At 61.3% G+C, this 27,879-nt stretch overlaps 1 protein-coding gene across 11 annotated transcripts in view; it reads left to right on the forward strand.

The window, feature by feature from the left end:
- PTPRS (protein tyrosine phosphatase receptor type S) overlaps positions 1-27,879 on the forward strand; it is a 96,043-nt gene that overhangs the window by 19,838 nt on the left and 48,326 nt on the right. For 4 of the 11 annotated variants that reach the window (XM_055344149.1, XM_055344155.1, XM_055344156.1 and 1 more), the window contains exons 1-4: positions 10,863-10,994; positions 17,382-17,580; positions 22,888-23,033; positions 23,548-23,689. In XM_055344149.1, coding sequence (XP_055200124.1) covers positions 17,490-17,580; positions 22,888-23,033; positions 23,548-23,689 — 379 coding nt within the window. In that variant the 5' untranslated portion in view covers positions 10,863-10,994; positions 17,382-17,489. The other 7 variants (XM_055344159.1, XM_055344160.1, XM_055344151.1 and 4 more) reach the window with 5 other exon arrangements.

A 27,879-nucleotide genomic window follows, 5' to 3' on the forward strand; every position in this document is an offset into this window, starting at 1 on the left:
GACTAAGTAAGACACCTTTTATTTTATTTAAAGATTTTATTTATTTTTTCTTGAGAGACACAGAGAGAGAGGCAGAGACACAGGCAGAGGGAGAAGCAGACTCCCTGGGGGGACCCCAACGTGGGACTCGATCCCGGGTCTCCAGGATCAGGCCCTGGGCGGAAAGCAGTGCTAAACCACTGAGCCACCCAGGCTGCCCTTTATCCACATTTTAAAGGTTCCCCATCTCTTGCCCAGGAGATGCAAATTAAAATAATAAGATCCCATGTCTTGTCCACTCACCCGGCGAAGTCACGTCTGAAGCTTTTGTAATATCCAGGGAGGTCCGGGCAGCAGGCTCATGCCCTCCGGGCGACACCGATGGGAGACCAAATAAGCGTCCCCTCTTTGAAACATCTTTTCTAAAAAAAAAAAAAAAAAAAAAAACATCTTTTCTTTTTAATTTATTTTTCTGGCCAGATAACGCATACATGTGGGACATAATCGAGGACCTAGAGAAGAATGCGCAGAGGGGGAAGTCCTCCATCGCCCCCCCCAGATCCTCAGTTCTCTTCCCCTCCTTCCCTGGAAGCAGCTGCCACCAGCCTCCTGCTAGGACCAGGGGTCCGTAGACATTTTGTAGAGGGGCAGATAGTAAATATTTTCTGAGTTCCTCTGTGGGCAGGAGGTGTCCATCGATACTGCTCAACCCTGCCCCAGTCGCGTGAAGGCAGCCCGATTGTGCAGGGGAATGACTGGGTGTGGCCGCGTGCCAATAAAACTTTATTTATACAAACAGCCGGTGGGCCGCGTGGGCCTGTGGCTTGTAGTTCGCGCCGCCTGCCCTGTTGCCCGTCTGTGCGGGCCACTATGACCCGTGTCACCATAGAAGTGTCCCCTCCCGGCATTTTCTTTCTTTCTTTCTTTCTTTTTTTTTTTAAGATTTATTTATTTACTTATTTATGATAGACACAGAGAGAGAGAAAGGCAGAGACACGGGAGGAGGGAGAAGCAGGCTCCATGCAGGGAGCCTGATGTGGGACTCGATCCTGGGACTCTAGGATCGCACCCTGGCCAAAGGCAGGTGCTAAACCACCCAGGGATCCCCTCTCCCAGCATTTTCTAATGTGTATGTGCTGTTGAAATGGGAGCAGCTGAAATGTGGCCCACGTAGCCGTGGACTCGAATTTTACATTTCATTGCATCAAAGTATAAGCAGCCACATGCAGCTCCCGACTGCCGTTGTGGACAATGCGGTTATCTGGAGATCTGGGAGCGCTTGGTGGGTAGATAGATGCACGTCCCTTTGTCTAACCAATTGGTAGCATGTTTTAAACACCTTGTGTTTCTGTACCTTGGTGCGTGTGTGTGTGTGTGTGTGTGTGTTTTCTCCGCCACTTAAAAATATAGCATCTTAAAAGTAATTTCATAATTGTGCATCTGGCTTCCCCATTCCTTTTCACAGCTGCTGTACTGATCTCATAACACTAGGAGATACTAAACTTGCCTGTCGCTCTTTGGTCCCTTGTTCTATATTTAACCAATCCCCCATCGATGAGTGCTTAGGTTGCTTTAAGTTGTTTGCCGCGGGATTTTCTATGCGCGTCATTTCACGGGAATGTGTCTGTGGGATAAGTTCCTGGAGGTGGTGTTAGCAGGCCCAAAGGGCGTGCACAGCTCCCTGCTTCCCAGCCCCACTCCCCTCAGCATCCAGAAAGAAACCTGCTTCCCCGAGAACTTGGGAAGCATTGGGTGAGGTTGAGGGGGGGAAAAAAACAATGGAGCCAACCTAAGTGTCCATCAATAGGGGATGGGGCTAACGGGGCACAGCTTTGTGAGGGAAGATGACATAGCAGGTGAAACAACAACAACAAAAGAGTCTGGGGATGTGTGGGCTCAGAAGATAAGAGGTGTCATGTGAAAGAAGTACTCGCCGGGACACGACCCAAACAGGAGAGCAGAGTTACCTCTGCTCCGTGACTTCACGGCAGAGCTATGCAGAGACTGGCACAAACCCACAGCAGGGGTGGCTTCTTGGGGCAGAGAGGAGGGACTCTCCCTTCCTCCCCTCCACAAATGTATGTGTCTGCGGCGTGCCAGCTGCTCTCCGTGCCAGGCAGGAAGAATTTTAAAAAACAAATTTCCTGCCCTCTTGCAGCTAGCACTCCAGTTGGGGACATGAAGAGAATAAACAAAGCGCAGAAGAAGGAGAAAGAAAAAAAAAATCCCACATCAGATGTCAGGGGGTGTTGTGTTGCTCTAGGGAAAAAAAAATTCAGGGAAAGGGAAGGGGGAGCGCCAGGCGCGGGGCAGGGGGCGCAGAATTTTAAAGAAGGGATCTGGGAAGTCCTTGCTTGAATAGCGGTGGTGAGGGAGGGAGATGGGGACGTTTCTGGGGGAAAAGTGTTCCTGGCTGGACACGGAGCCCAAAGGCGTGGTGGTGAGACCTCCCGAGACACTTGCAGAGCCACTCACGGATGCCAATGGCTCTCCCGTCACTGCTCCTGATGAGCACTGCTTGCCAGAGGCCGCTGCTGGTGAATAATTAATAATAAAAATAAAAATAAAAATAATAATAATATCGTGGTCTGTCCTTATGCCTCCAAGTGGCAGCCAGCCCCTGCACACATGTAGGCTGCTTAGTCGCAGGTGGGCTCCGTTAGGGATGCTGTGAATCTCAGCACTGGAGGGGAAACTGAGCCCCAGAGCGCTGGTGGGAGAAGTTGAGAACCAGATTGGGTTCAAATCCCCCAGCTGTGCCAGTTGTGAGTGGTGAGAATTGGGGCCCCACTCCTGTGCCTCAGTTTCTCCAACTGGAAAGTGGGAGAATAATGAAACCGCAAGCCCAGTCTTGGAGGGGATTCGGGGACGTGCGCACTCGGCAAGCCTCTCCTGTGAGCCTGGCTCCCTTTGCAGGGCTTTGCGCATAGTAGGTGCTCAGTAGGCATCTCTAGGGCTTGGGGAGGTGGGGCGGGGTCCTCATGCAGACCCCTGTCCAAACATGTCCCCTTCTCCTGGTCTCCCAGCGTTGGAGCTGGGAGCTGCCCCCAGAGAGGTTGTGCTGGCCGCGAAACGCACCCAGCAGAGAGCCAGCACTGCTGCCACCCCCCCCCACCCCCCCCGCCTGGTAGCAGGTGCCTGGTCCTTCTGGCTTCTCTACCTGGCTTCTCACCTGTCGGCTGCGACTTGGCCCGAAGTCCCTATTCCCGCCTCTCCCATTCTTCTCAGTTCTGCTCACCCTTCCTCTCCTGGTTTTGCCTTTTCCTTCACATCTGAGATCTGTCACCTCCTCCCTGAAGCCTGCCGCCGCAGGGGAACTCCCTGGGGCTGGGCGGGGGCTGCCTGGGGTTATCCTGTGGTCCCTTCCCTAGCGCTCAGCCTCCGGGAGCCGGGTATACAGTAGGTCCTCTACAGATGCAGGAGTGTGTGTGGAGACGGAGAACGTTCCATCTTCAGGTGACACGCTCCACCTTGTGCCCCGAAAACCCTGTTTCCCAGCTGGAGCAGCCCCCTCTTTCCCTAGAACGGAGCGCGCCCACTTGTGCCTCGGGGCCTTTGCACATGCTGTGCCCGCTGCCCCGAACTTCCTCTTTACTCCCCCTCGAATCCTGGGAGGTTGACACACTGGGTCCCACCTTCACGAGGGGAGTCCGTCAAGGGCTGCACCCAGCTCTGCCTCGGTTTCCATGATCTTACAGAGGCCCTGAACCCACACAGCTCAGCCCCAGGCACCGAAACACCCAGCCCGCCCCTACGCAGGTGGGAAAACAGGCCCAGAGAACTGCAAGGCCTTGTACGGGGCCACGTAGCATTCGGGGAGGTGGGTGGGTGGGCAGAGCAAACGGGAGATACACACCAAACAGAGGCTGTTCTAGGGGGAGGCTGATAGGGCGGAGGCATCTGGCCTCACAGACCAGCGACAACGATGACTCCCCTTTCGTTTGGTGACAGTTCAAGGAGAAAGGCTCAGTTGGGCGCAGGGTGATCTTCACCGCCAACACCTGCCAGTCTCTTTATAACCATCGGGCCTCTGGCTTTAGCAACAGTATCCAGGGAAGATGGAAGAACCGGGGACATGTTTTCATTGTAACATTTTTTTTTTCCTCCTTTCTGGCGACTTTCAGGGCTTGGCAGTTAGAGCCCTGCATTATGGAGTTAGTTTCTAAAGTAAATTAGTTTAAGGGAGAGGCATGAGCCAGTTGAATGAAAGATTTAATGAGGGATTTGGGGGATGTGGCAGGAGTTGTGAACAAGGAGAGGAGGATTTTGGGGGCGGTGTGGGGGGGGAACACCGGGCGCGTCCTCCCTGGGGACCTGGCGAGTGCGGAGGCACCTCGCAGAGGAGGACGCAGCCAGATCCGTGAAGGTTTGAGGTGGGAGATGGGCCCTGGCGGGGCTCCAGCCCGGAGAGGCCTGGGCCTGGCAGGGGGACCCCCCCTCCTGCCGCCTTCTAGCTGAGTCAGCAGCCTGGCGCCCGGGAGGCCAAGTGGAGGCCGGCTGTGGTCGGGAGGCCAGCCTCTTACGCATTTCTGCCCTCGGGGCTGGAGCGGCGGCCCCTCATGGGTGCCTGGCTTGTAAGCCAGGTGGGCCCACGTTCAAAGCGCAGGTGTGTGGGCTTCTGGCTGCAGATGGTGCCTGCCGACCTCTGCTCCGCACCCCCCCCCCCCGCCGCCAGTCACCCCTCCAGGATCACCAAGTCTCGTAAGCCGTTCATTCATTCATTTAGAGGGCATTTACTGAGCACCTACTGTGTGCCAGGCTCTGGGGCCCAGCGGTGACCAGAACTGACAGGGCCCTGCCCTCCCCACCCCCACCGCCACCCCCTGCAGAGCCCCACAGAACTTCCTGCAATGACAGACAGGTGCTCCGTCTGCGCGCCCCCGTGCCGTGGCCGTGAGCCAGGCTGGAAACATGGCCAGTGTGACCCAGGACCTGAGTTTTGAATTTTACTGAATCTCATTTTCTTTTGTTTTGTTTTGTTTAAATATTTTTTTATTGGGATCCCTGGGTGGCGCAGCGGTTTGGCGCCTGCCTTTGGCCCAGGGCGTGATCCTGGAGACCCGGGATCAAATCCCACGTCGGGCTCTCGGTGCATGGACCCTGCTTCTCCCTCTGCCTGTGTCTCTGCCTCTCTCTCTCTCTGTGTGTGATTATCATAAATAAAAAATAAATATTTTTTTTATTCATAAGAGACACAGAGAGAGAGAGAGAGGCAGAGACACAGGCAGAGGGAGAAGCAGGCTCCCTGTGGAGAGCCTGATGCGGAACTTGATCCCAGGACCCTGGGATCACAACCTGAGCTGAAGGCAGATGCTCAACTGCTGAGCCACCCAGGGGTCCCTGAATCTCGTTTTTTTTTTTTAAATTAATTAATTAATTAATTAATTAATTAATTAATTTTAATTTATTTATTTATTTATTTATTTATTTATGGTAGAGAGAGAGAGAGAGAGAGAGAGAGAGAGGCAGAGACACAGGAGGAGGGAGAAGCAGGCTCTCTGTGGGGAGCCTGATGTGGGACTCGATCCCAGGAGCCTGATGCTGGACTCGATCCCAGGACCCCGGGATCACAACCTGAGCTGAAGGCAGATGCTCAACTGCTGAGCCACCCAGGGGTCCCTGAATCTCATTTTTTAATTTAACCAGTCACATTTGGGTAATGGCTCCCATATTGGACAGTGGAGATAGTAAACAAGTGATGCCTTCTGATGAAAATAAGTGTTAAAAGAGAACAACAACAACAACAAAATAGAGGGATGACTGAGGATGACAGGCGTACTATGTGAGCTGGAGGGATTAAGGAGGGCATCTCTGAGGAGGTGATGTTTGAGGGAGACCTGAGTGGTGAGAAAGAGACAGCCATGAAAATCTGGAGATGTTCCAGCTGGACCGAACATGTGCAAAGGCCCTGAGGCTGGACTGGTCCTGGAGCCTTTTGAACCTGATTCGTGCTCACACATGCTCTCTGGTGGTGGTTGTGGGGGAGTGAAGGCCGGAGCTGGAGGTAACGGGGGGTGGGGGGTGCTGGGTGGGAAGGGCGCGTGGAGAAAGATGGACAAATTCCCAAGAAGTTCAGGAGGGAAGCTTGAGAGCACTTCCAGATGCGTGCTATGTGGGGGCGAGGAAAGAAGAGGAGTCGGGGCTGGCCCCCGACCTCTAGCCCTAGCCCTTGGAGGGACGGAGCTGCCATCCGCTGAGAAGGGGAGGCCGTGGAAGGAATAGCTAGGCTGGATCCAGCCACACCTGAAGCCATCCTAGGTTTGTCCAGGAGGGAAGGACGGCAGGGGTGGGGCGGGGTAACCAGCAGGTGAAGGAGGCAGCGGGGAGCCAGGGCGTGCCTGCGGTGGGCCATCCGCCTGCCACGGAGTATCTGGCAGGCAGACGTGGCGCCGGGAGCGGGCATGAGCGTGGGTGAGGCGGGCTTCTGGCCGGTCGGCACACGCTCATGGCCCCAGGCCCTGAATGCCACGCTGGGCGGGAGGGGCTGTTGGGCAACCCCCCGGGGCGGAGGAGTCCTAGGGCTCGGAGAAGGGAGAAAGCTGCCCAACCAGTTTCTCTCTGTCTCATTTTCTCTCTCGCTCTTGCTCTGGAAGCAAAGGATGTGCAGTTTGCTGCTGGCCCCTAAATAAAACTTTTATGAATTTTTTTTAAAGATTTTATTTATTCATGCAAGAGACACAGGCAGAGAGAGAAGCAGGTCCTTGCGGGGAACCCAGTGCAGGACCCGATCCTAGGACCCTGGGATCACACCCTGAGCCCAAGGCAGACGCTCCATCGCTGAGCCACCCAGGGGTCCCAAACTTTTACAAATTTTGGCCACAAATGTAAGGGAGGTGGGACAGCTTGAAGGGTATGGGGTGGGGGGATGGCTGGGCCTGGGGGTCCTGCCCCAGGTGTGCAGTCTTGCCTGCATCCACTTCCGGGCCCGACAACATCCCACCAGAGTCATCCTTTGCTTGGACGTTACCGGCCAGCGGGGGGAGCCACAGGTTCCTCTGTGGGGGCCCCCTCTCCCCTTCCTGTTGTTCGCGAGGGGTGCGGTGGCGGGGGGAACTGATTAAACTCTCTGGGCAAACAGGCTCATGATATTGATCCCCTGTGGGCAAAAGAACAGAGCGCACTTGCGCTAGGTTCACTAGGACAGTCAGCCAGCCCCAGGACCTTTGTACTTGCTGTTCCTCCTGTCACAAACTCTCTTCCCATGGGTCTTTGTCCGTCTGGTGTGCTTGCTCCATCCAGACCGTCGGAGATATCCCCTCCCAGACCTCTCTGGGCTCTCGGAGCCCTATAGTGAATCTTATTTTCTTTTTTGGCATCTCCTGTAACCGCCCGGCCTTATGTAAGGACAGTGTTTCTGCGTGGGTGTCCGTCCCCCCACACCCCCACTTATCTGTGAGTCCCACGAGGGCAGGCCAGGGCTGGGGCTGGGTCCAGGGGTAGGAGCTGGCTCTGGCAGGCCGCCCACTGTGTCTTCAGCAGCCCCGCACACAGTAGGCGCTCAGTAACTGGTGGCAGCGGGTTGAATGAAAATGACCACATGCTGCCGGTTTCTCTCCCTCTGGGCGAGGGGTGGATTGTGGGCAATTTTTATTTTCTTCTTTATGCTGATTTCCCCTAATTTTCTGCTGCACGCGCCTATTTTATAATTAGACGAAAAGTTATTTTGAAAAAAAAAAATCCAAATGTCCCAGCTGCGGGCGCTGACGTGATGTGGCCCCATGCTCCTCCCCAAGGGCAGCTGCCTTCTGGGTGTATACAGAGGACACACGAGCTGCGCCGTCGGGGGGCTCCCAGAACCAGCCCCCGGGGGCACTGGTGGGGGACGCGGTCAGGTAGGTCTTGTAGGACTGGGCTGCCCTAACCTACGAGGTGTCCCGGGGGCGGGAAGACCCGAGTACGCCCTGTTTCTCTGCCTGCACCTGCCCCACAGCCCCCTGTTCGCAGGGCTGAGCCAGTAGTATCACCTCCTCTCTGGTCCCCAGCTCCCGGCCCCTGCCCCCCCCCCCCCGCCTGTCCCCCTCGCAGCAGCCACCAGGGAGCCCCGTTGAGCACCAGGCCGGGTCCCACCCTCCTCCTCCATTGGTGCCAGGCCGGTCCTGTGCCCTCGCCTGGAATGCTCCTCCCAGACACCCCTACCTGCTTCCTGTTCTCTCCGCTCTTTCAGGTCTCAGATGTCACCTCCTCACCCCCCACGCTCCCTCTTTAGCCTCGCATCCCACCTCGGCCAACATCCCCCCCTCCCGCACACCCACACACTTTGTTCATTTCTGTAGCCCTTACCACCAACGGACCCACCCTGGGTTTTATTTCTCTCTTTGCCCATCTGTGGCCCGCACTGGAGTGTCGGCTCCGTCAGGGCGGGGATCCCTGCCAGGCTTCGTCACTGCTCTGTCCCCAGGGCCTCAGCCCCACCTGGCACACAGTAGGTGTTCAAGGAGGTTTGTTGAGAAACAACGTGGGTGAAAATGGCTGCAGCACCAGGGTGCCACACAGTGCAGCCCTCTGGGGGGAGAATAAGCTCTGTCGAGGGCTGTCCTGGGTGAGGAGGGTCCTGGCCACTTACGTAAATGTTTGCTGAGGGCCTACTGTGTGCCATCAGGCCCGGTGCTGGGGATGTGCTCCGCCCCAGACAGGCTCAGTTCCAGCTGTGCCCTCTGAGGTCACAGTCTGGGGGGAGAGGTGGACCCCTGACCAGGCAGGGAACATGTGGGGTGATCAGAGCTGTGGTGACGGATGTACGGGGTGCTGTGCAGATGGGGCACCCGGCGGGGACAGGCCAGGCAGGTCCAGGCCTCCTGCCCCAGAACTCCCCACCCCGACCGTGGAGGTGGCTGTGGTCAGCACGACTGCATGGAGGCAAGAGGTCATCTCCAGGGAGACATGGGCAAGAGGCCCAGATAGGGCAGAGCCAGTTGGGGAGGGGGGGGCAGGTCCTCAGGCACTTTTGCCCCAGGCCACACAGCCTTAGGCGTCTGACAACTGGAGTCTTCGAGGGCCTGATGGATGGCTTATATTACAGATGGGGAAACTGAGACCGGGGGAGGTACAGGCTCTTGCTTGAGATCACATGGGGGAGTGCCTGGATTCAGACCAAGGTCTTCAGGAGCCCTGTGCCTGGGCCGTCAGCACGCAGGTGCAGGCGGAGCCCCTACTTCACTCCTGGGGGCCTGCCGTGTGCCTTGCTCAGCTGGGTGACATTTTGCTGCCAGAATCCACCCCCATGTTGACAGCGGGACACCCCGTATGTCCCACGTGGTGCTGGGGTGCCAGGCATCCCACCTGAAGCACCTACTGCGTGCCTCCCGGGGCTGGGGCTGGGGCTGGGGCTGGGGCTGGGGCCGAGAGAGGTGGGAGCGTCCCTTTAGCGGGACCCACCCTGTGTCCCTCATGAAAGCGGCAGGTGGAAGGTTGGCGCGCACACATGCCAGGGCACCTGCTGTGTGCCCAGCGCCTTGGGGACCCCAGCACGGGCCTCCCCAGTGCTGCTGGCGGTGGGATTAGATGCTCCGCTTTGTAGAGTGAGAAACTGAGGCACAGGACTCGGAAGGGGCGGCTCACCTGGTGAGTTTGGGGGGGAAGGTGGGGAGTGGGTGACCGGCCAAGGGGCCCGCCTCGGGGAGTGGGTTGTCCCTGGTCGCCTGTGCTGCCTGTGTGCCCCTCACCCCAGCTCGCTCGCTGGGCAGCCAGCTCCGGGAGGGCGGGGCCTGTCTGTCTCCTGCACCGCCTTATCCCCAGGGGCTTAAAATTTTAGTGGTTTGTTATTTTTGGGCTCCCGCCGCCCGCAGCATTGTGGGAAAGGGCTCAGCCTCGAGACCCAGGCAAACGTTGGTTCGAATCCCTGAGCTGCCTGACCTTGAGCAGGTCATGTTCTCTGTGTTCCTCCTCCCTTTCCTTTGCAAAGTGGGGGTGACGGCAGGGTGGCGGGAGCGCGCTCAGCGCGGGGCAGACGCTGGGAGCCCACTACATGTGGGTTACGGGCTTCACCCCAAGCCCCGTGGTGGCACCCGAAGCATTCTCGCCGCAGAGGGGAGCCGATGGGGAGGCCGACCCCCTGCGGCAGCCGCCGGGCCTCCATCAGGGTCCCCGGCCCCCCTTGACCGCTTCCCGGGCCCCTGGACCCGCTGGGCCTCCGCCTTCCCCGCCTGGCCCGCCCCGGGAGCTTTCAAAGCCGCACGGGGCGGCAGCGCGGGCCGGGATTGGCTGCCTGTGTGGGTGGGGCCGCCCCTCCTCCTCGCGGTCCCCCCCCCCCAGTCCCGTGTCTGGGACCTGGCACGGTGACCCCATCTGTTTCCAATCGGGCCCTGCGTGCACTCCCCGCCCCTCGTCGGGGCTGAGGCGGGTGTGGGAGCCCCCGCGTGGAGCCCCCGGCCATCCTCCCAGACCCCTGCGGGGCTCGGCGGGGAGGGGGGAGGGGGAGGGGGAGGGGAGGGGAGGCTTCTCTGTGCCCGCACCCCTCCCCCACCCTGGGGGGCTGCGAGGGCATCCTTCTGCCCCTCGGCTGACCTCCTGTCCCCGGGTGTGTGTGGGGAGCCCTCTGCCGCTGCGTCCGGCATCCTGCCCCTTCATCCGTTGCCATGGCCACGAGCGGTGCCTGGAAGAGCAGTGGGAGCGCGGTAGGGGCTCCCTCCGGGGTCCGCCTTACGAAGCGGGGGTGGGGGGTGGGGGCATCCTGGCTCTGCCCCCTGGGCTCCGACCCCCCGCAGGTGTGCGCGCGGCGCGGGAACACAGCTGCGCCCCCAGCCTGCACCGAGGCTCCCTCCGCCCGGGCCCCCTCCCGCGCCCCGCTTCCGGCCCCGCCCCGCCCCGCGCCCCCTCCCCGCCCGCCGGGGCCGCCCCGCCCGCAGGCCCCGCCCCGCCCCGCCCCGCCCCGCCCCGCCCCCGGCCGAGCTCCTGGGCCGCGGCCTCTCCCGAGTCCTCGCCGCGCCGCGCGCCGCTCCGCGCTCGGGCGGACCCAGGGCCGGGCCCCGCGGGCCGGGGAGGGGGCCCGGGCGGATCTGCGAGCCGGGAGCCGCGGGGTGAGTGCGCCCGAGCCCCGAGGCCCCGGGGCCCCGCGCTTTGTCCCCTTCCTCGCCCTCCCCCAGGCTGCCGGGAGGGGGACCCCCGCGCGCTCCCCACCCCGCGGCGCTCGGGCCTCCAGGGCGGCTGCAGCCCGCTTCCGCCCGGCGCCCCCACCGCACCCCCACCGCACCCCCGTCCAGGCGGGGCGCGGGGACTTGGGGAAACTCCGGACCGGACCGTTGCGCTCCGCGGGTCCCCTCCCCCGCCCGGCCCCCAGCCCGACCTCCTCCCCCACCCCTGGGGGCGGAGCCAGGCCGCGGGCAGCCCTCTGCCAGCCCAGGGGCGCCCTGATGGGGGCTTCGGCCTCCGGCCTCCTTCCGCCGGGAAGCGGGAAGCGGGATGAGGCGCTGGGGTTGGGAGCCCTGTTCGCGGCCACCCCTCGCCACCGAACTCACAGAAGTTTCCCTCTTTGTATTTGCCCCTGTCCCCCTGGGGTTTGAGGATCCCAGGTTCATGCTATCCCTTCCTGGGGGGAGGGGGTTAGTAAGCCGGGGAATCAGGGCAAGTGCACTGGCTCCCACCTCCCAGCTCCCTGTTGCGGCCCTCAGCTCCATGCCTCAGTCCCCGTCATTCATCGCCCACCGGACTCATGCCTCAGCACCCCCGTTGTTGCCTTCAGAGTCCTGGGCTTCCTGTGACTTCCTGGCTAGGGGTCCCGCCCCCCCCCCCCCAGTCCTGCCCTGTCCTGAGCCTCGTCTCCGTCTCCATCCCCTAAGGCTGGATCCAGCAGACCCTCAGAGCAGATGTAAGTTCCAGCTGGAGGCCGTGTCCTTGTTGACCTCCCCTGCTTGTGGTGTCTCCTTCTGGCCTCAGTTTACCCCTCTGAAATGGACGTGACCACGAGAATGATGTGCGTAAAGTGCCAAGTGGGGCTGGGCGTGCAGTAGGTGTCTGATCTACGCAGGGGCCTTGCCGCCACCCCAGGGTGGGGAGGAAGCTACCGTCTTGGAGGATGATCGACCTGTGACGGGAGACACAGGGTGTAAGGGGAGCCCTGAGGGGGCCCTGATCCAGCCTGAGACACCCAGGAGGGTATCTTGGAAGAGGTGACAACAGATGAGCGTGAAGGCCATATTTGGGGGGCGGGGGATGAGGAAAGGTATGCTGGGTAGAAGGAATAGCAAGTAGTCCTCCACCCATGTGAGCCAGAGGGGAGTGAGTAGAGGTGCCAGTCGGGCAAGTGAGGTGCTGGGGGTGCAGCATGGTGGGGTCAGCGGTTCTGAAGGCTGAGGCTAGGAGGCTGGATTCTAGCGAACGTTGGTGGGAGCCATGGGATGTTTGAGGGCAGAGGAGGGCCACAGTCACGTGGCCACTCCCAGCCCCAGAGTGGCGGGTCAGGGCTGGGCTAAGGAAGGGATGGGGGTCCAGATTCAGTCTAGGGCAGGGGAGATGTGTGGCTGTGCCTTGGGGGATAGTCCACAGGTGGACCAGCTGGAAGGGGGCACCTGGTGGGGGCACCCGTGTTCATAAAGGCCCAAAGGCTCAGAGGCCTGAGGCACAGTAGTGCCTCTCGGGAACTACAGTGAACTGTGGGACCAGGTAGCAAGGGGGGCCCAGATGCCGGGCACAGGAGCTGGGAGCCCTGGAGGGTGTGAGTGGGCAGGAGGGCACCAGGTCTCAGCACCTCAGGCTCCTCCAGGGAGCTGGCGGGTGGAGGCGAGCCTGGCAGCCCGGGCACTTAGGAGGTTGATTGAGAGCTGGTCTCTGGCCTCAGATCTTACCTGGCCCCCCGCGCTGCCTGCCCCTCACCGAGCTCACTTCGTCTGTCAAATAGGAGGACAGGTGGGGAGCACTGAAGAGGACTCCGCACACAGTGGGGGCACCTGGCTGGCGTTAACCGATTCCGCCCCGTGGGACTGGGCCTGGCTGCCCATCCACACCTCCTGTCCACTCCCAGCTGCGGGGACCCTTGGGGACAGCACCCAGTACAAATCTTTAGTTACTTAGAGGCGGATCCCTTGCTGGTGTTAGCGCATTCTCGGAAAGTTGGTGCGGCTGGCCTCACTTGGCCCCTCCCGGAGCCCTATCCATGGGTGGGTGGGGGGCACCAAGGGCGGGGGAGGGCTTGGCTGGAGCTCTTTGGAGCCCGCTGGTGACCACAGAGCTGGAGCTTGGACCTTCCTTGACATTCTGGGGACACAGGAGTCCAGCAAGCCTAGAAGCCTGGATCCTGCCCTTGAGGGTCTGCCTTGGAAAAGGATCTGTGGGCCCGGGTGGGGGGCATGGGGGATGGAAGGTTGTGCAGGATGGGGGGCTTTTCCCTAAGACCCACAGCCAGCGTCACCAGCCTTCCCTTCCCCCTCCTGGGCCATGGCAGTCCCTGGGGGTCAGGGTGCTCCCATGAGCCCCTGGCCCCCCTAGGGTAGGACAGATCTTGAGGTGGGGACGGGGAGAGGCAGCGGGGTGTCCTCAGGCCTCCGGAGACAGTGTCTCGTGCGGGTGACACAGAGCCTATTTGCTGCCTGGTCTTGGGTCATAATTGCCCCTTTATGCTTCCTGCGCCGCGTGGGTACACAGGGCTGGCTCCGGCATCTCGTGACCCACGCCCTGGCGACTGGCGAGCTCGCATCTCTTCCTACTCCAGTTATCAAGGCCTCCGAGCCCCCAGAGGCCGCCCAGCAGGCTGTATTGAGCCCAGAGAGGATCGCCCACTCTCCTGCGATCACAGAGGCCAGGAAAGGACATGGTCTTGTGATGGGGAGCGGGCTCTGGACCCAAGGTCCCACCCAGCTGGGGGCCTTGGGCGAGTCCCTACTCCTCTGTGAGCTTCAGTTTTGTCATCTATGAAAGGGAGCATCTGCCTCCGGCTGGCTGCTGGGAACAAATGGGGAGGGGGGGCAGTTCCACACCTGCTCTGTCACTGATGTCCAGGCGGGTGGGGGACCCTCCTTGGCCCTGGGGTCCAGGTCCAGAGGTCATTCACCCCCCTCCCCCATCTTCCCGAAGCCCAGCCTCGTTTGCCATCCAGGTTACTCTCTGCAACTCCCGCGGGTGGCTGCTCCGTTGTTAGTGGCCACACCACCTTCTAGGAACTCAGGGATTGCTGCATCACGTGGCCCCAATATGCCTGCCTCAGTTTACCTTTTTTGGCAGTGGCAGGGGTGGTGGTTCAGGCTGCTTTGGTGCAAGAGGTGCAGGGAGGCGGCTTGGCCAGGGCCTACCCAGCTAGGCCCCTCCCAGTGCAGAGATGCCTAGGGCTCCTTGATGCCCTGTCGGTCCAGTCCATACCTAACGTCTCTGCCCTGATCTCTCTCCCAGGATCTCTGGGTACTGCGTTCTGCCCTTCCTCCTGCTGCTCCTTGTGCGGAGACACCCTCCCTGATCCCATTCACCCTTCCATTCGCAGCCGTGTAATATTAAATCTGTGCAGAGGGCGTAGCATATGGAAAGGCCCTGGGGCAGGACCCTGCCTGGCATATTGGAAGAACAGAAGCCTGTGTGGCTGGAGCAGGGGTGGGGGGTCAGGGGAGGGCTTGGGCTTTTATCCCAGGGTAGGGGGAGCTCTGGAGTGCTCTGGGCAGAGGAATGTGGCATCTGATTCAGGCTTCAGGGGAAGACAGACTGTGGGGGCGAGAGGAGGACGTGGCTGCATTGGTCCGGGTGGGTGATAGTGGGGCAGGGGCTCCGGGGCCTCCTCAGGGGCTCTGCAGGGGCCTGCCTCGGTCTCTTGGGCAGACCCAGGACCTGTTTCTCTTCTGTGCCTGGGGTGTGCGAGCCTCTCTTCCTCGAGTCTGGTTCCACCCCCACCCCCCAATCCCCATTGTCCCATCCAGGCCCCTGTCCAGGCCCCCAGCACCCCCAGCGCTGCCCATTCCCTCCTGCTGCAGGCCCGCGTGGCACATTTGAGGGAGCCTTCGCCCAGATCAGCCCCATCCTGCCCAGATGTTGAGGAGGCGGGGGTTCTGGGAGCCAGGGGATAATTAGGGGCCGCTACGATCTGAAGGCGGCTGCCCCTGGCTCTCCTGGGGTGTGAGGAGTGGGGGGGTGGCTTGGCCACGGCCCTCCTGGGGGGGGCCCTCTGTGCAGGTGGCCGCTGCCCATGCCTGCGCTCTGGGGAGGATGCTGAGGTGGGGAAGGAGGTCACCCTGTGGTGGCAGTAGTCCCTGGTAGGCCTGGCAGCCCAGAGTTTGAGCCTAGGGTGGCTGCAGCCTTTCTGCGTGGCCTCAGTTTCTCCAGAGGCTCTCTGAGGGCCTGCCCTGCTGACCCAAGTGGTCTGGGCCACAGCCCCCTACTGGGATGTACAGCAAGGGTGCGTCTGTGGGCCGGGCCGGCTGCCTGTGTGTGTTGTGGCAGGGTCACCCTGGGCCTCCACCTTCCTCCTCTTTGGCCCCCTCCGCTCCTAAAAGGGCTGGTGGTAGGTGGGGGTACCAGCCGGGGGTAAGGGGCTGTGTCCGGGCTTCTCTTTCCCCACCTGCCCCCCAGACCCCCCTGGCCGTATCTGAGTACATACCTGGAGTGGGTCAGCGTGCGGGTCCACCTGGGTGCTTAGAGGCGGGTTCTGGCTTGTGCCTCCAGATTCACTGTCCGGGTGGTACAGGTGCGGTGCGCTGACCACTCGGTGGGTCCCTGGGGCCTGACCGCACGCACACAGCTGAGCCTGAGCTTCGTGGGTTCTGGGTGCCTATGTGCCCTGTGGACCTCTGACCTGACGGCGCCCCGTTTGTATTTGCCCGCAGCCCACCAGTGTGTGTGTGTGTGTGTGTGTGTATTGTGTGCCCGACTGCGACCCTGTGTGTGCATCCGGTCGTGCTATTGGTCTGTGGTCTCTGCCTGGACCCGTGTGTCTCTGATCCCACTGTGCTTGTGGTCTGACTGGTGTGTAGATTGTCCACCCCACGGTGACCTGTGTGTGTGTGTGTGTGTGTGTGTGTGTGTGTGTGGTCTGACCCCGTGTTTCCGAACTCTGATTTTGTGCCTGTTTGTGGTCTGTGTGCAAGTTTCCTCTGCCTGACTGTGCGTGTGGACCTCTCTGTGTCGCCCGACTGTGTGAAGACGTCTGGCCTCCCGGTGTGTCTGTGGTCTGTCTGCCTCCGTCCGTGGTTCCCGTGCCTGTCCGCTGGCTGTGTGCAGGCCTCCTTCTCCTGCCTGGTCTGCAGTCTGACTATGTGCCCACCCCCGACCCTCTCACCCTCCCATCCTGACTTCCCCACCCCCACCGCCGAGCCCCAAGCAGGCCGCCACCCGCCCAGCCTTCTCCTGAGGCCTCTCTGGGGCCAGGCGAGGTGACCGCAGCTGGGTATTTTGGGAGCCAGAATCACAGGGGCTTACCCCATCATTATGTGGCACCCATCCCTATGGTCATGGCCTGGACCCGCCCGGGGCATGGCCTGCGGTGGGTGTGGGGCTGACCCGGCCACGGAGGCCTGCCTCGTCCTTAGGCCTCTTGCTGCCTCCCCCCAGCCCTCTGCCCTGGCTCTGGCCAGCGTGGAGATTGGGGAGGGGCTTTGGCCCTGGGACGAGGGACTCTTCGACCCTAGAAGAGTTGAGATTCTTGTGGGAGAAGCAGACCCAGTGACGAGCACTTGCAAACCAGGGTAAAGGCGTGGAGGATGGCCTTACTCATTTCTGCAGCTGTGGGATGTGGAATGGGTGGTGGGGGTGGGCTGGGGAGCTTCTGAGGGAAGTGACAGCTGAGCTGGGACCTGTCATGTAGTGGTGGTGGTGGTGGGGACAGCAGGGGCAGGGGATTGAGCTCAGGCAGCTTGGCTGCACCTCCGTGAGAGGAGGAAGTGAGATCAGCAGGAGTGGCTTCCTCTGGGGGCAGTGGGAACCCCGGAGGCACTATAACAGGGCAGGGGGCAAGGGGCAGGGGGCAGGGGCAGGGACGGGCAGGTGTGCCGGGTGGGCTGCAGAGGCAGCTGGCCCGTTCCCTGGAGCCTCGTCCCTCCGAGGCCCAGCCTGGGAGGAGAGAAGCCAGGATTGCGAGCACCCCGGGCGCTGGTGCTCGGTCCTGGCTTGGGGTTGGCCGGGGACCGGGAGCTGGCTCTGTCCGCTCAGGGTGCTGTGCAGAGTCCCACAGGCCGGGTGGCTTGTGGACAGCAGACACGTATTTCTCCCGGTTCTGGAGGCCGGGAGTCCCAAGATCAAGGTGCCGGCAGATCTGGGGTCTGGTGGGGGCCGCTTCCTGCTTCCCCACCGGCCCTCCTAACGCTGTCCCAGGGAGCGTGGGCCTCAGTGTGGGGATGTGAAGCTCCAGGCCTTCAGCAGGGGCTCTGCGCCCACCTTCTGGCTCCCCCACCCCTGTGACTCTCCCCTGCCCCCCTGTGATCCTCCCGCTGCCTCCCCCACGGAGGCCCCCTGGATTGCCCCTCTTCCTTCTCACGCTGCCTCCCTTGTCTCCGCAGACGCTGCCCCGTCTGACGCTCGGCTCGGCTCCAGGCCTCTGTGTGAGGGACCGGGGGGGACCGTCCCCCTCCAGGGTGGAGGCCGGAGGCTGCAGGTAGCCGCCAAGCATGGCGCCTGCCTGGGGCCCCAGCGTGGCATCTGTGGTTGGTCCCATGGGCCTCCTCGTGGTCCTGCTGGTCGGAGGCTGCGCAGCAGAAGGTGAGTCCGGTGTGGGGCGTGTGGGTGTCTGAGTCCGTGTTGCGTGTTTGTGAGCGCACACGTGTCCCCACCTCCTCCCCGGGGCCCCTGGTTTTGCAAGCAGAGCCTCTGTGCTCCACGAAGGCGGCTGAGCGTAAGTGCCTACTGTGCGCCAGTCCTGGGAGGCTCAGAGGCCAGTAATGACGACGGTCATAAAAGCAGTAGCAGTAATGACGACGAGGTCCGTTTCCCCAGCCTCAGCTCCGTACCCAGCCCAGTGCGAACTACAGACTCCGCCTGCTTCATTCATCTCCCTCCAGCCGCCAACCCTGAGCCTGCTGGTTCCATTCATTACCTTGCACGTTTTCCAGTAAGAGAAACTGAGGCTCACGGGGTGGGGACTCACTCGAAGTCACTCCTTGAGGCTGCGGAGATCACCTTCCCTTGCCACACATAGAGACACCAGGGCCCCAGGTGGCGGATACACAGGTGACCAAACCTTCCCAGGTGGAGCCAGGCAGGAGAGGCTGCTCGGGAAGGAAGGCATTGGAGCTGGGGCTTTGCGGGTGTGTAGGAGTTCTCTAACAGAAATTGCATCACTGGTGAAGGTGCTAGTGTGCGGAAAGGCCCGGAGGTGAAGAAAGGGGTTGGTGTAGTTTGGGGCAGGCCAGGTTTTGTTTGTAGCAGGCACATGGAAAGGATGACGGTGAGATCTCAGCCCAACACCAAGCTCAACCCACCACGAGGGGCCTAGGGGATGTGTCACTCAGGCCCCTGGGGACACACAGGGTCGGGCCAGCAGGAAGGAAACTGGGATCTGTAGTTAGTCTGGGTTTGAAATCCCAAATTTGCCATCAACCTGCTGTGTGACCTCGGGATAGTGACTCAGCCTCTCTCAGCTGCCGTTTCCACCTTGACTGAACGGGACCCATAACGTGTCCACGCCGTGGCAATCCCACGGCGGGGACACGTGAGAAGCCCCCTGCGTGCTGCTTGGCTCGTAGCAGGCCCACAATCCCACGCTCTCCCCGTGAGCACAGTAGTTACTGCTGGTGCGTGAGAACACCGGGCACAGGCACACGCACATTTGCCTCGGCCATTCTTGCAGCTGCTTGTTTTTTGTTTTTTTTTTTAAGATTTTATTTATTCATGAGAGACACAGAGAGAGAGGGAGAGAGAGGCAGAGACACAGGCAGAGGGAGAAGCAGGCTCTATGCAGGGAGCCCGACGTGGGACTCGACCCTGGGTCTCCAGGATCAGGCCCTGGGGTGAAGGCAGCGCTAAACCGCTGAGCCACCCGGGCTGCCCTGTGCTGCTTCATAGTAGATGCCTACCACTCAGATCAGCCACCACAGGCTGGAGGGATGAATGCTCTTCTCATCGTTCCCATTGTACAGATGGGGAAACTGCGCCTCGCCGAGGCTTCATGACAGTCGGGAGGTAGCCACACAGAGGTTTGAACCCGGGCTGCGTGGTGTGAGCGCCCTGACCATCACACCACACTGCCTGTGGGCCTTAGCCAGCCGTGGCTGCGCCCTGGTCTGTGTGGTCACCTGCCAGGGCCTGCGCCTTCCTGGGCTCTGTGCCCCGCAGTGAGAACAGCAAGCCAGAGGCGATAGGCAGTTGAGCGTTTCATCCATCCATCCCAGGGTCAGCCCGTTCCCTGGGGTGGGGCATCCAGGGCACTGTGGGGGGTCAGCAGCATCCCTGGCCCCACCCACTCCATGCCAGGAGCACCCCCAGTTGTGATGACCACAAGGTCTCACCCCCAGCCCCAGGTGAACATTGCTGGTTTAACTTACGCTGGTGGGATAAATAACGCGTTTGCTACTTTGACGTCTTTCTCTCGCGATAATTAACCAGCCTCAGGGGAAACTGAGTCTGCCCGAGCTGGAGACCCATCGTGGTTGAGGGGAGCGGCTACAGAATTTGGAGACCGCCTCAGCCTGGGTTCAGATCCTGGCTCTGTCATGTGGCCACAGTGGACCCGTGCTCTCATTCGTTCAGTGTGCCTTTAATAAGCACCTACTGTATGCCGAGCACTGGCTTAGCCACAGGGGACACTACGAACCCCCCACCCCTTTACGGAGCTCGTAGTCTAGTGAGGGAGACGCACTACGTGCCTCTGATGGTGGGTGTACTGGGGATGTGGGTGTGAGGGGAGGGCTGGGCTCTGCATTTCCAAGGGGTGAGAGAAGATCTGGGAAAGGTCACAGTGAGGTGGCGTCTGAGCAGAGACCTAAGGAGCTGAGAAGTGCACCCTGTGGGTGTCTGGGGGAAAGGTCCCGAGCAGAGGGAACGGTATGTGCAAAGGCCCTGGGGCAGGACCCAGGCATGTAGGCTGGAGCAGCGTGGGCGACAGGGAGATGGGGCAGAGAGGAGGGCAGGACCGGGGACGGACGGGGCGGGTCCTGTAGGGCCTTGTGGGATTCAGAGAAGACTCAGCTCCTACCCAGGGAGGTGGGAGCGGGCCCTGGAGGGCAGGTAAAGACTCGAGTGCTCACAGGCACCCCCTGGTGGTCCTGTGGGGAGCACAGCAGGGCCCCGGGGAGCAACGAGGGCATGCGCCCCAGGATATTAGGCCCTGGCGTGCAGCTGGAGCAGCCTCAGCGGGTCCCCCCAACAAGTCCTGGGAGTGGCATCACCACTCTGATACCCGGGGTGCTCCCAGGGATGAAGACACAGCCCTGTTTATGGAATTCCTGGGGGTTGGTCGCTGGATCCGGTCCGGCTGGAGTCCCAGCTCTTGTCCATCGCAGGCTGGGTGACCTTGCGCCCGTCTCTCCCCCTTCCTGACCCCTGACCTGGCTTCTGTGTGGCCCAATGGACCCGGGGGACACACCGGGGGGCTGCTCCCCATAAGTAACTGCCGTGCCCCAGGGTGTCTTTCTTGTGTCAGGGGCCCCTTAGCCAAGAAGAGGAGGGAGAGGATTTGTCCAGAGGAGAGAGCTCAAGCGTCTGCAGGGGATTTTCTGATGGGGGTGCAGTGAGCAGACAAAACTCTTGCAGGTCGCCTGTGACCCCAGGGCCACCTGGAGATGGGCTGAGGAGACCTCAGGGCCGCCGGGGATCTCAGGAATAAGTGGGTCCAGTGTTAGGTGGGCAGCAGGGGTCACCAGCTCCCCGGCGCCAGGGCAGGTGGTGGGGGGCTGCCCTGTGCCCACCCTGCTGAGTGGCACGTGACCAGCTCTTTGGGCCCAGCTTGATCACAGCGTGATGGGGGGATGCCCAGGCAGCTGGAGGAGCTCCTGCCCTGGCCTGTGGTAATCTGAGAAGGCTCCCCAGGGGAGGTGCTGGCCTGATGAAGGGAGGAGGGAGGGACTCCAGCGGGAAGGACCAGAAGGACCAGCCAGGCTCCCTCTGTGTCTCCTCCCCTCCCCACCCAGGGTGCCGGGGGTGTGTCCCAGCTCTGAGGCATAAACAGGCAGCTGGATGCGTCCAGTCCCGTCCCATCCAGTAGCACACATCTGCCCTTCCTCCCAGGGGCTCCCAAGGGAGGAGTTTTCCCCAAATTAAGATTCCTGACCCGGCCACAGTGACTTTCCTCCATGACATTGGCTGGGGACACTCAAGGCCCCAGTCACCAATCCTGAGGCTTGGAGGAGGGGCCACCCAGGCCGCCAGAGCCAGGGAGGAGGAGGGCCCAGCCCCAGGCCTGGGGGTGACGGGAGCATAGGACACATGCCTGTGGATGGGGAGACTGTCACCTCTGGGCGCTGCGGGTGCGGCTGCAGCTTCTGCGCCCTGAATCTGCACGATGTGATTAGCCACCGCGGCTTCGCAGGGCTGCGGGAGCTGAATGAGGCCCTGCATGCCCACGTGGCGATTTTCAGAAGAGACGGACACACGGTCACATCAGTGGGTGTGGAGCCTTGGGTAGAGGGAGGCGAGGCCAGTCAGGCCACTGGGGTGGGCACCCCATCTTGGTCAAAGAATTATTATTACTATTTTTTAAAGGTTTTATTTACTTATTCATAAGAGACACAGAGAGAGGCAGAGACACAGGCAGAGGGAGAAGCAGGCTCCCTGCGGGGAGCCCAGTGCAGGACTTGATCCCAGGACCCCGGGATCACGCCCTGAGCCAAAGGCAGACACTCAACCACTGAGCCACCCGGGCGCCCCTCAAAGAATTATGTTAAAAAATAATTTCTGTTAACCTTTAAGCAGTTATAAATCTCAAAAAGGCACCAAGTAGGAAGAGTCTCCCCCTCCGCTGTGTCCTGCACCCCGGTTCCCTTTGCCTCCCCTCCTGATTTTTCTTTTCACACAAACTGTAACCTTCCCTACACCTTCTACCCCTCGCAGTTTTGCATCTTACGGTATCTCTACCTTGCTGTTCCTGCCCTGCTGGCTAGTAGTGTCCTTGTCCCCTTGTGCTGCCTGCTGTCCCATTTCGGGGTGGTCCCCTGTCCACAGTCCCCTTTTGTTGGATAGATAGGTAAGTGGTTTCCTACAGGACCCCTGCCTGCCCTCCTGCTGCTGCCCTTGAATCTATCAGTGAAAATCTCAGGACTCACCGAGCTCATTTAATGGGCTCCGTCGTAGCGTCCCCGCCCCCCAAGTGGAGGTCCAGTGTCGCTCAGAGATTTCGGTGTGAAAAGTCAGCAGCGAGAAAGCAACAGGAATATACTTTCACAGGATGCCCAGGTCCGTCCCCGGTGCAGGGTGGAGGCTGTAGGGGGTTAAGGACCCCGTAGGCCCCACTCGAGGCTCTCTCACTGGAGGGGCCGAGAACACGATCACGGGTCCAGCCTGGTTCGAACCCTGGCTCAGCCACGGGCTGGCTGCGTGTTGAAGCAGAGACTGTGCCTCTCCGTGCCTTGGCTTTGCTGTGTGTCGGACGGGGACCATGGTGGCCCTGTGCTCCGTGCCATCGGAGGGTTAGATGTCACTGAACTACACACCCCTGCATACAGTAGGTGCTCAATAAGCGCTTGCTCTGGTGTTGGCAGCATCTTACCCTTGGGAAACCCGGTCAGCCTCTCTGAGCTCCTGCCCCCAACCCCTCGTGTCTGGATGCCTCCCAGGATGGAGCCAAGGACCCCCCCTGCTGTCCTCCCGCCCCCCGCAGGGTTTGGCTGGTCACCACTAGGAGCCTCCAGGTGCTAAATCTGAGGACCCAGAGTCTTGGGGGAGGGCTCCCCTCCCATATCCTCTGGGGCCCCTGTGAGGTTGGAAGCACATGTGAGCGTGCATAGCTGTGGTCCAGGGGTGGGGGTATGCATGGGGACGGGCCGGGGCAGGGGAGGTTTTTGCACGGCCCCGTGGGGTCCTGGCCTCCTGCTTGGGCCCGCCGAACCCCTCCTTTTCTTGCTCTACCCTCCCCAGAGCCCCCCAGGTTCATCAAAGAACCCAAGGACCAGATTGGTGTGTCGGGGGGTGTGGCCTCCTTCGTGTGTCAGGCCACAGGCGACCCCAAGCCACGGGTGACCTGGAACAAGAAGGGCAAGAAGGTCAATTCACAGCGCTTTGAGGTGAGTCGGGGGCTGAGGGGGGTGGGGGGACAGTCTGGGGCCAGCACCCCGTCTCTGGACGGGGCCACGGGGGCTCAGCCGCAGATGTTGCAGAGACGGCTCCCGGTGTAACACGGGTGGCCAGGCCGGGCGTGCCCCACTGGTGCCCACTGTGGCTGGGGCAGCTCTCACACCTTCCTGCCGCGTGTCCCACCTGCCGTGCCGCTGCGTGCTGTGTCCCCTCAAGCACGGCTCCAGCCTCTCGGTCTCCTCTCACAACTCCATGACACGCACCACCAGACACACGTCTACGGCCAACGTGCCTCCGCACGCCTGTCACGCGGACTTGCCTGTGCTTCTCACCTCCCCCCCGCCCCGACCCTCATACTTGCACAGACGGGACCCGGTTTCTGTGGGCCGTGCATTTGCACAGGACGGCCCTCCACGTGCACAGCACTGCCCCCTGCTCCTCTCCCAGCAGCCCCACCCCCCGGACCGCAGCCTCACCCTCCTCTCTCCCTGTTGCCCACGGCAGACAATCGAGTTTGACCAGAGTGCGGGGGCCGTGCTGAGGATCCAGCCGCTGCGGACACCCCGAGATGAGAATGTGTACGAGTGTGTGGCCCAGAACTCCGCCGGGGAGGTCACGGTCCATGCCAAGCTCACTGTCCTCCGAGGTACTGGGCTCCCCAGGGTGGGGGGTTGGGCGGGGGGATGCATGGGAGGAACCAGGCCTTGGGTCTTTGGGGACAGACGCTAAAGGAATTGTTGAAAATCTTGCTTTGGATTTTCTCTCTGGGGGACCTTGGTCTCCCTTCCCCAGCCCGTTACACCGGCATGGCCCAGAGCCTGCCAGTAGGGATATAAATCCCTTGGACTTTGATAGGAAAGAGCAGCATTAAGGGACCAGTGTCATCCCCCTTTGTCACCTTCGTCACTCTCCTCTGATTATCAGAGCCTGATCCGCCTCAAACTGGTTCACGTAAGAGAGAACACATTCACTGACCTGTGTGTTGAGAATGTCGGTGGAGTAGCCAGCTTCAGGTTCAGCTACATCCAGGAGCTCATACTGTGTCTTTAGAGCTCACCCTCCCTCTGACTCTGGGTGGGTTTCCCTCCATAGTGACTGGGTCCTCTGTGGGTTTACCCCCAGTAACTCCAGACTCCCAGGCCCTCACCCCAGAGAGGACCAGGTGATCCAGAACTAGTGCTCATGGCGCAGATTGGGTGAGAGGGCCATCCATCCCGGCTCCAAATACTCCAATCGGCAGAGGCCTCCCTGGAGTTGGGGGGGTGTCAGCCCACACAGACCGGCTCAGTAAGGGGCAGTTCCTCCCAGAGGAAGAAAGGAGGAATAGATGTTGGACGGGTGCAAACAGCCACCCACCGCCTCCCATACATTGACTCCGATCCTTCGGGAACGCTCCCTTGCCCGGCTGTTTGCTAGCCTCGCTCCGGCGGGCCAGGGGGCAGCAGGAAATCGCTCTCTCGTTGTGCGGCAGCACCCTTCAGACAGCCTCGCCACAGACCCCCCACCCTCGGCTGCTCCCTCCTGCCTGCCCAGTGGCAAGGGCCCCTGTAGCCGCATGACCCGGGCAGGTTAATAAACCTCCGTGAGCTGCACTTCTGCACCTCCCAAGGTGGGAAGGGGAATAAGGATGCTCCCGTGGGGATGCTCCCCACACTGTACACGAGGGGTGGTCATGTGAACCAGGGTGAGCCCGGTGGGTGGAGCCTGCGCGGGAGAGACTCTGGCCACCCAGTGTCACTCCAGGGTGAGCGGGGACGACTGCCGCTGCCCTCCTGTAGCTCTCACGTGTGTGGGCTCTGCCCGGGTCAGCACCCCAACCCTCTCGCATCTTCCAGAGTGAGCCACCGACGGCGCCTGGGTGGGAGGTGGCTCTCAGGGGTGGCACCCCCCCCCAGCCTCTCCCAGGGCCGCAGAGCCGGGGTGGGTGGCGCACAGGCCCCCGGGGTAGGGCGGGCACTTTGTCTGGCACCCTGGGCGCAGCCTGCACGGGGTGTGTCCCTCAGAATTCTCGCCCGGACCATCTGTTTAGCAAGAGGCCCGTGGGTCCTGGAGCCCGTCCTGCGGGGAGGGGGGGTGCAGGGAGCCCGCGCGGCCCGCCTCTTCCCAGCAGATACTCCCGCCCTGACCTTTCTCGGGCACAGACGGAACAGCCTGCCTCCCGCTGCCCGTGCCAGCCTCCGTTGTGAGCGCTCCGAGAGTTAAAAGGCCACGCTGTGAATCTATTAGCCGCCCGGCCGCCCCGAGTCTGGGAAAGAGCCGAGCGCGCTCCCTGCCCCCCAGCAGGGCCTCCTTGGCTCCGCTCATCCTGGGGCCCCTCATCCTGGGGCCGGATGCCCAGCCCGGGAGGCCTTTGACCCCGGAGCGCCTGTGCCCCCCTCCCCGAATGCAGCCGGCGGCGGGGGGGGGGGGGGGGGGGGCTAGGCCCAGGCCGCCGGGCCCCCTCTGCCTGCCTCCCTCCCCGCCCTCTGATCGGGACTCCGCTCACGCCTTCCATGCTGTTGTTTTAATTAAACTCCGAGGAATCGGGCACAATGCGGTACGCGGCGAACATTTTTGTTTAATTAGGAGCTCTCGGTAGCGCCGGGCGGCGGCCTCCCCCAGTGCCCGCCCCGCCGGCGGCCACCCACACGCTCTCACGGGGACCCCCCCGGGGGCTGCACGCGCAGGGGAAGCACTCACGTGTGAGCACGTGTGGGGCGTGGATGCGTCCTCGGGGGAGCGGGCGCGCACATGCCCGCCTTGAGCGCCAGGACGCGGGGCCTCGTGGTTTTGGCCTTCACTTCCAGTGACGTCATGGGTAGCCAATCAGAACCACCTTTGGGGTTCGGGCCTCGGGCCCAAGGAGAACAGACACGGGGCCTGGGCCACACTGGACATGGTCCAGCCACCCGCTCAGACTCGAGTAGGTCCAGTCCGGGGGTTGGAGGTTCCAGCCGGCCCCTCCCCAGCCTCCCCAGGCCTGAGCGCAAATCCCAGCCTTGCCGTGTCCTGGCTGTATGAGCTGCAGCGCCTGTGTTTCTGCCCCAGCCTCAGTATCCCCCTCTGTGAACGAGGTCCCATCCTTGAGGAGGGCCCAGGAGAGTGCCTGGTACAGAGTGTGCCGGGGCCATTTGCCCTCCAGGCACCCCTGGACCAGGACCATAGCTCTCCTTCCGCCAGAGGAATGGAATGGTGCTGCCCAGCCTGCCTCTCCCCTGCCCCATCTTGGCCTCCCGACCTCCCTCTGCGCTGTGCCCCGGGCTCAGATTCCCTGCATGGTGGTTTCTCACCCATCTCTCCCCCTGTCCCCGTGCCCCAACACGCCCACCCATGCCCACTGCCCCTTCTGGGCATCTGTGAGCAAACACCCGTGCACCATTTCCCTTTGCACAGATAGCAGCACCGTCTGTTCCAGGAGGCAGCAGGCCTTTTCTGTAAAACACCAGATCGCAAATGTATATATATATTTTAAAGATTTTGTATATTTATTCATGAGAGACACAGAGAGAGAGGCAGAGACACAGACAGAGGGAGAAGCAGGCTCCCTGTGGGGAGCCCAGTGCGGGACTCGATCCCAGAACCCCGGGGTCACGCCCTGAGCTGAAGGCAGATGCTCAACTGCTGAGCCACCCAGGTGCCCCCAGAGAGCAGATATTTTTGACTCTGCGTGCCAGTCTTCATTCATCGCAGCTTCTCAGCTCGGCTGTCCTAGCCAGGAAGCTGCTGTAGGTGACGTGGACGCAGATGGGCATGACCACGTGCTAATAAAACTTTATTAATAAAAACAAGCCAAGGGCCGGGTTTGGCCTCTGGCAATAGTTTTCCCTCCTTTGTCTATATTATCTTTGACTTTGAACCCCGTCCACTTAGCATGCCTGGGACCTCGTAAGGCAACAACTGCCTGTTTCAGTATCGCGTCCCATGGGTGGCCTGGGGTGTGTATGTGACAGGTCCCCATTGGCAGCTGTTTAGGCTGCCGGCAGCCTCCTGCTGTCCGGGGACACTCTGCATTCCTCTTGTAGCGCACAGCACGTGGAAACCATAGATGCGGAGCTGAGGGTTGGGGTCTCTGGTGGGTGGCCCCAGAACACCCCTCCTCGTACAGTTTGTACCACCCACATTCCCACCTGTTTGCCTTCGGTTTAGCAGCACCACGTGTGATCAGTTTTGTTGTCACTTGGCCGTCAGGCGGGGTGGGGACTGCACGGGTTTGCCGTAACTGAGTCCCACCATCTGGGCGGCTTGAACCACATATTCTCTCCCAGTTCTGGGGGCGGGGAGTCTGAGATTGGCGTGTGGGCAGGGCTGGTTCCTCCCGGGGCCTGTCTCCCAGGCGTGCCAGCGGCCGTCTTCTCCCCGTGTCCTCACGCGGTCAGCCCTCTGCGTGTCTGTGTCCTCATCCCTCCTCCTAAGGACACCGGTCAGGTTGGATCAGGACTCACCCAGCGACCTCATGTTAATGTAGTCACCCCCTTAAAGACCCGACCTTCTGAGAATCACGTTCTGAGGACTTCAGCATATGAACTCGGGGCGCGGGGGACGCAGAGGGAGCTTGACATCTGTGAGGAACAAGGAGGTTTCTGTGGCTGGATGGGGAGAGCGTGAGGGTGGCTCAATATGGGGCTGCCGAGGCCGGCGGGGCGGTGGTGGGCAAGGATCCTGGGTCCCTCCAGAGGACAGTGGGGGCCAGAATGGAAGGGCATGCAGCCAGGGGGTAGTGGGGTTCAGCTTATGTTCTAGAACGAGGGCAGGGGGAGAGAGAGACTCCCCAGTAGACTCCCCGCTGGGTGTGGAGCCCCACACGGGGCACAAGATCAGGACCTGAGCCGAGATCAAGAGTCGTTCTCTTAATCCACC

The sequence above is a fragment of the Nyctereutes procyonoides genome, unplaced genomic scaffold (genome assembly GCF_905146905.1).
Source record: "Nyctereutes procyonoides isolate TBG_1078 unplaced genomic scaffold, NYPRO_anot_genome, whole genome shotgun sequence".
NCBI classification, from domain to species: Eukaryota; Metazoa; Chordata; class Mammalia; order Carnivora; family Canidae; genus Nyctereutes; species Nyctereutes procyonoides.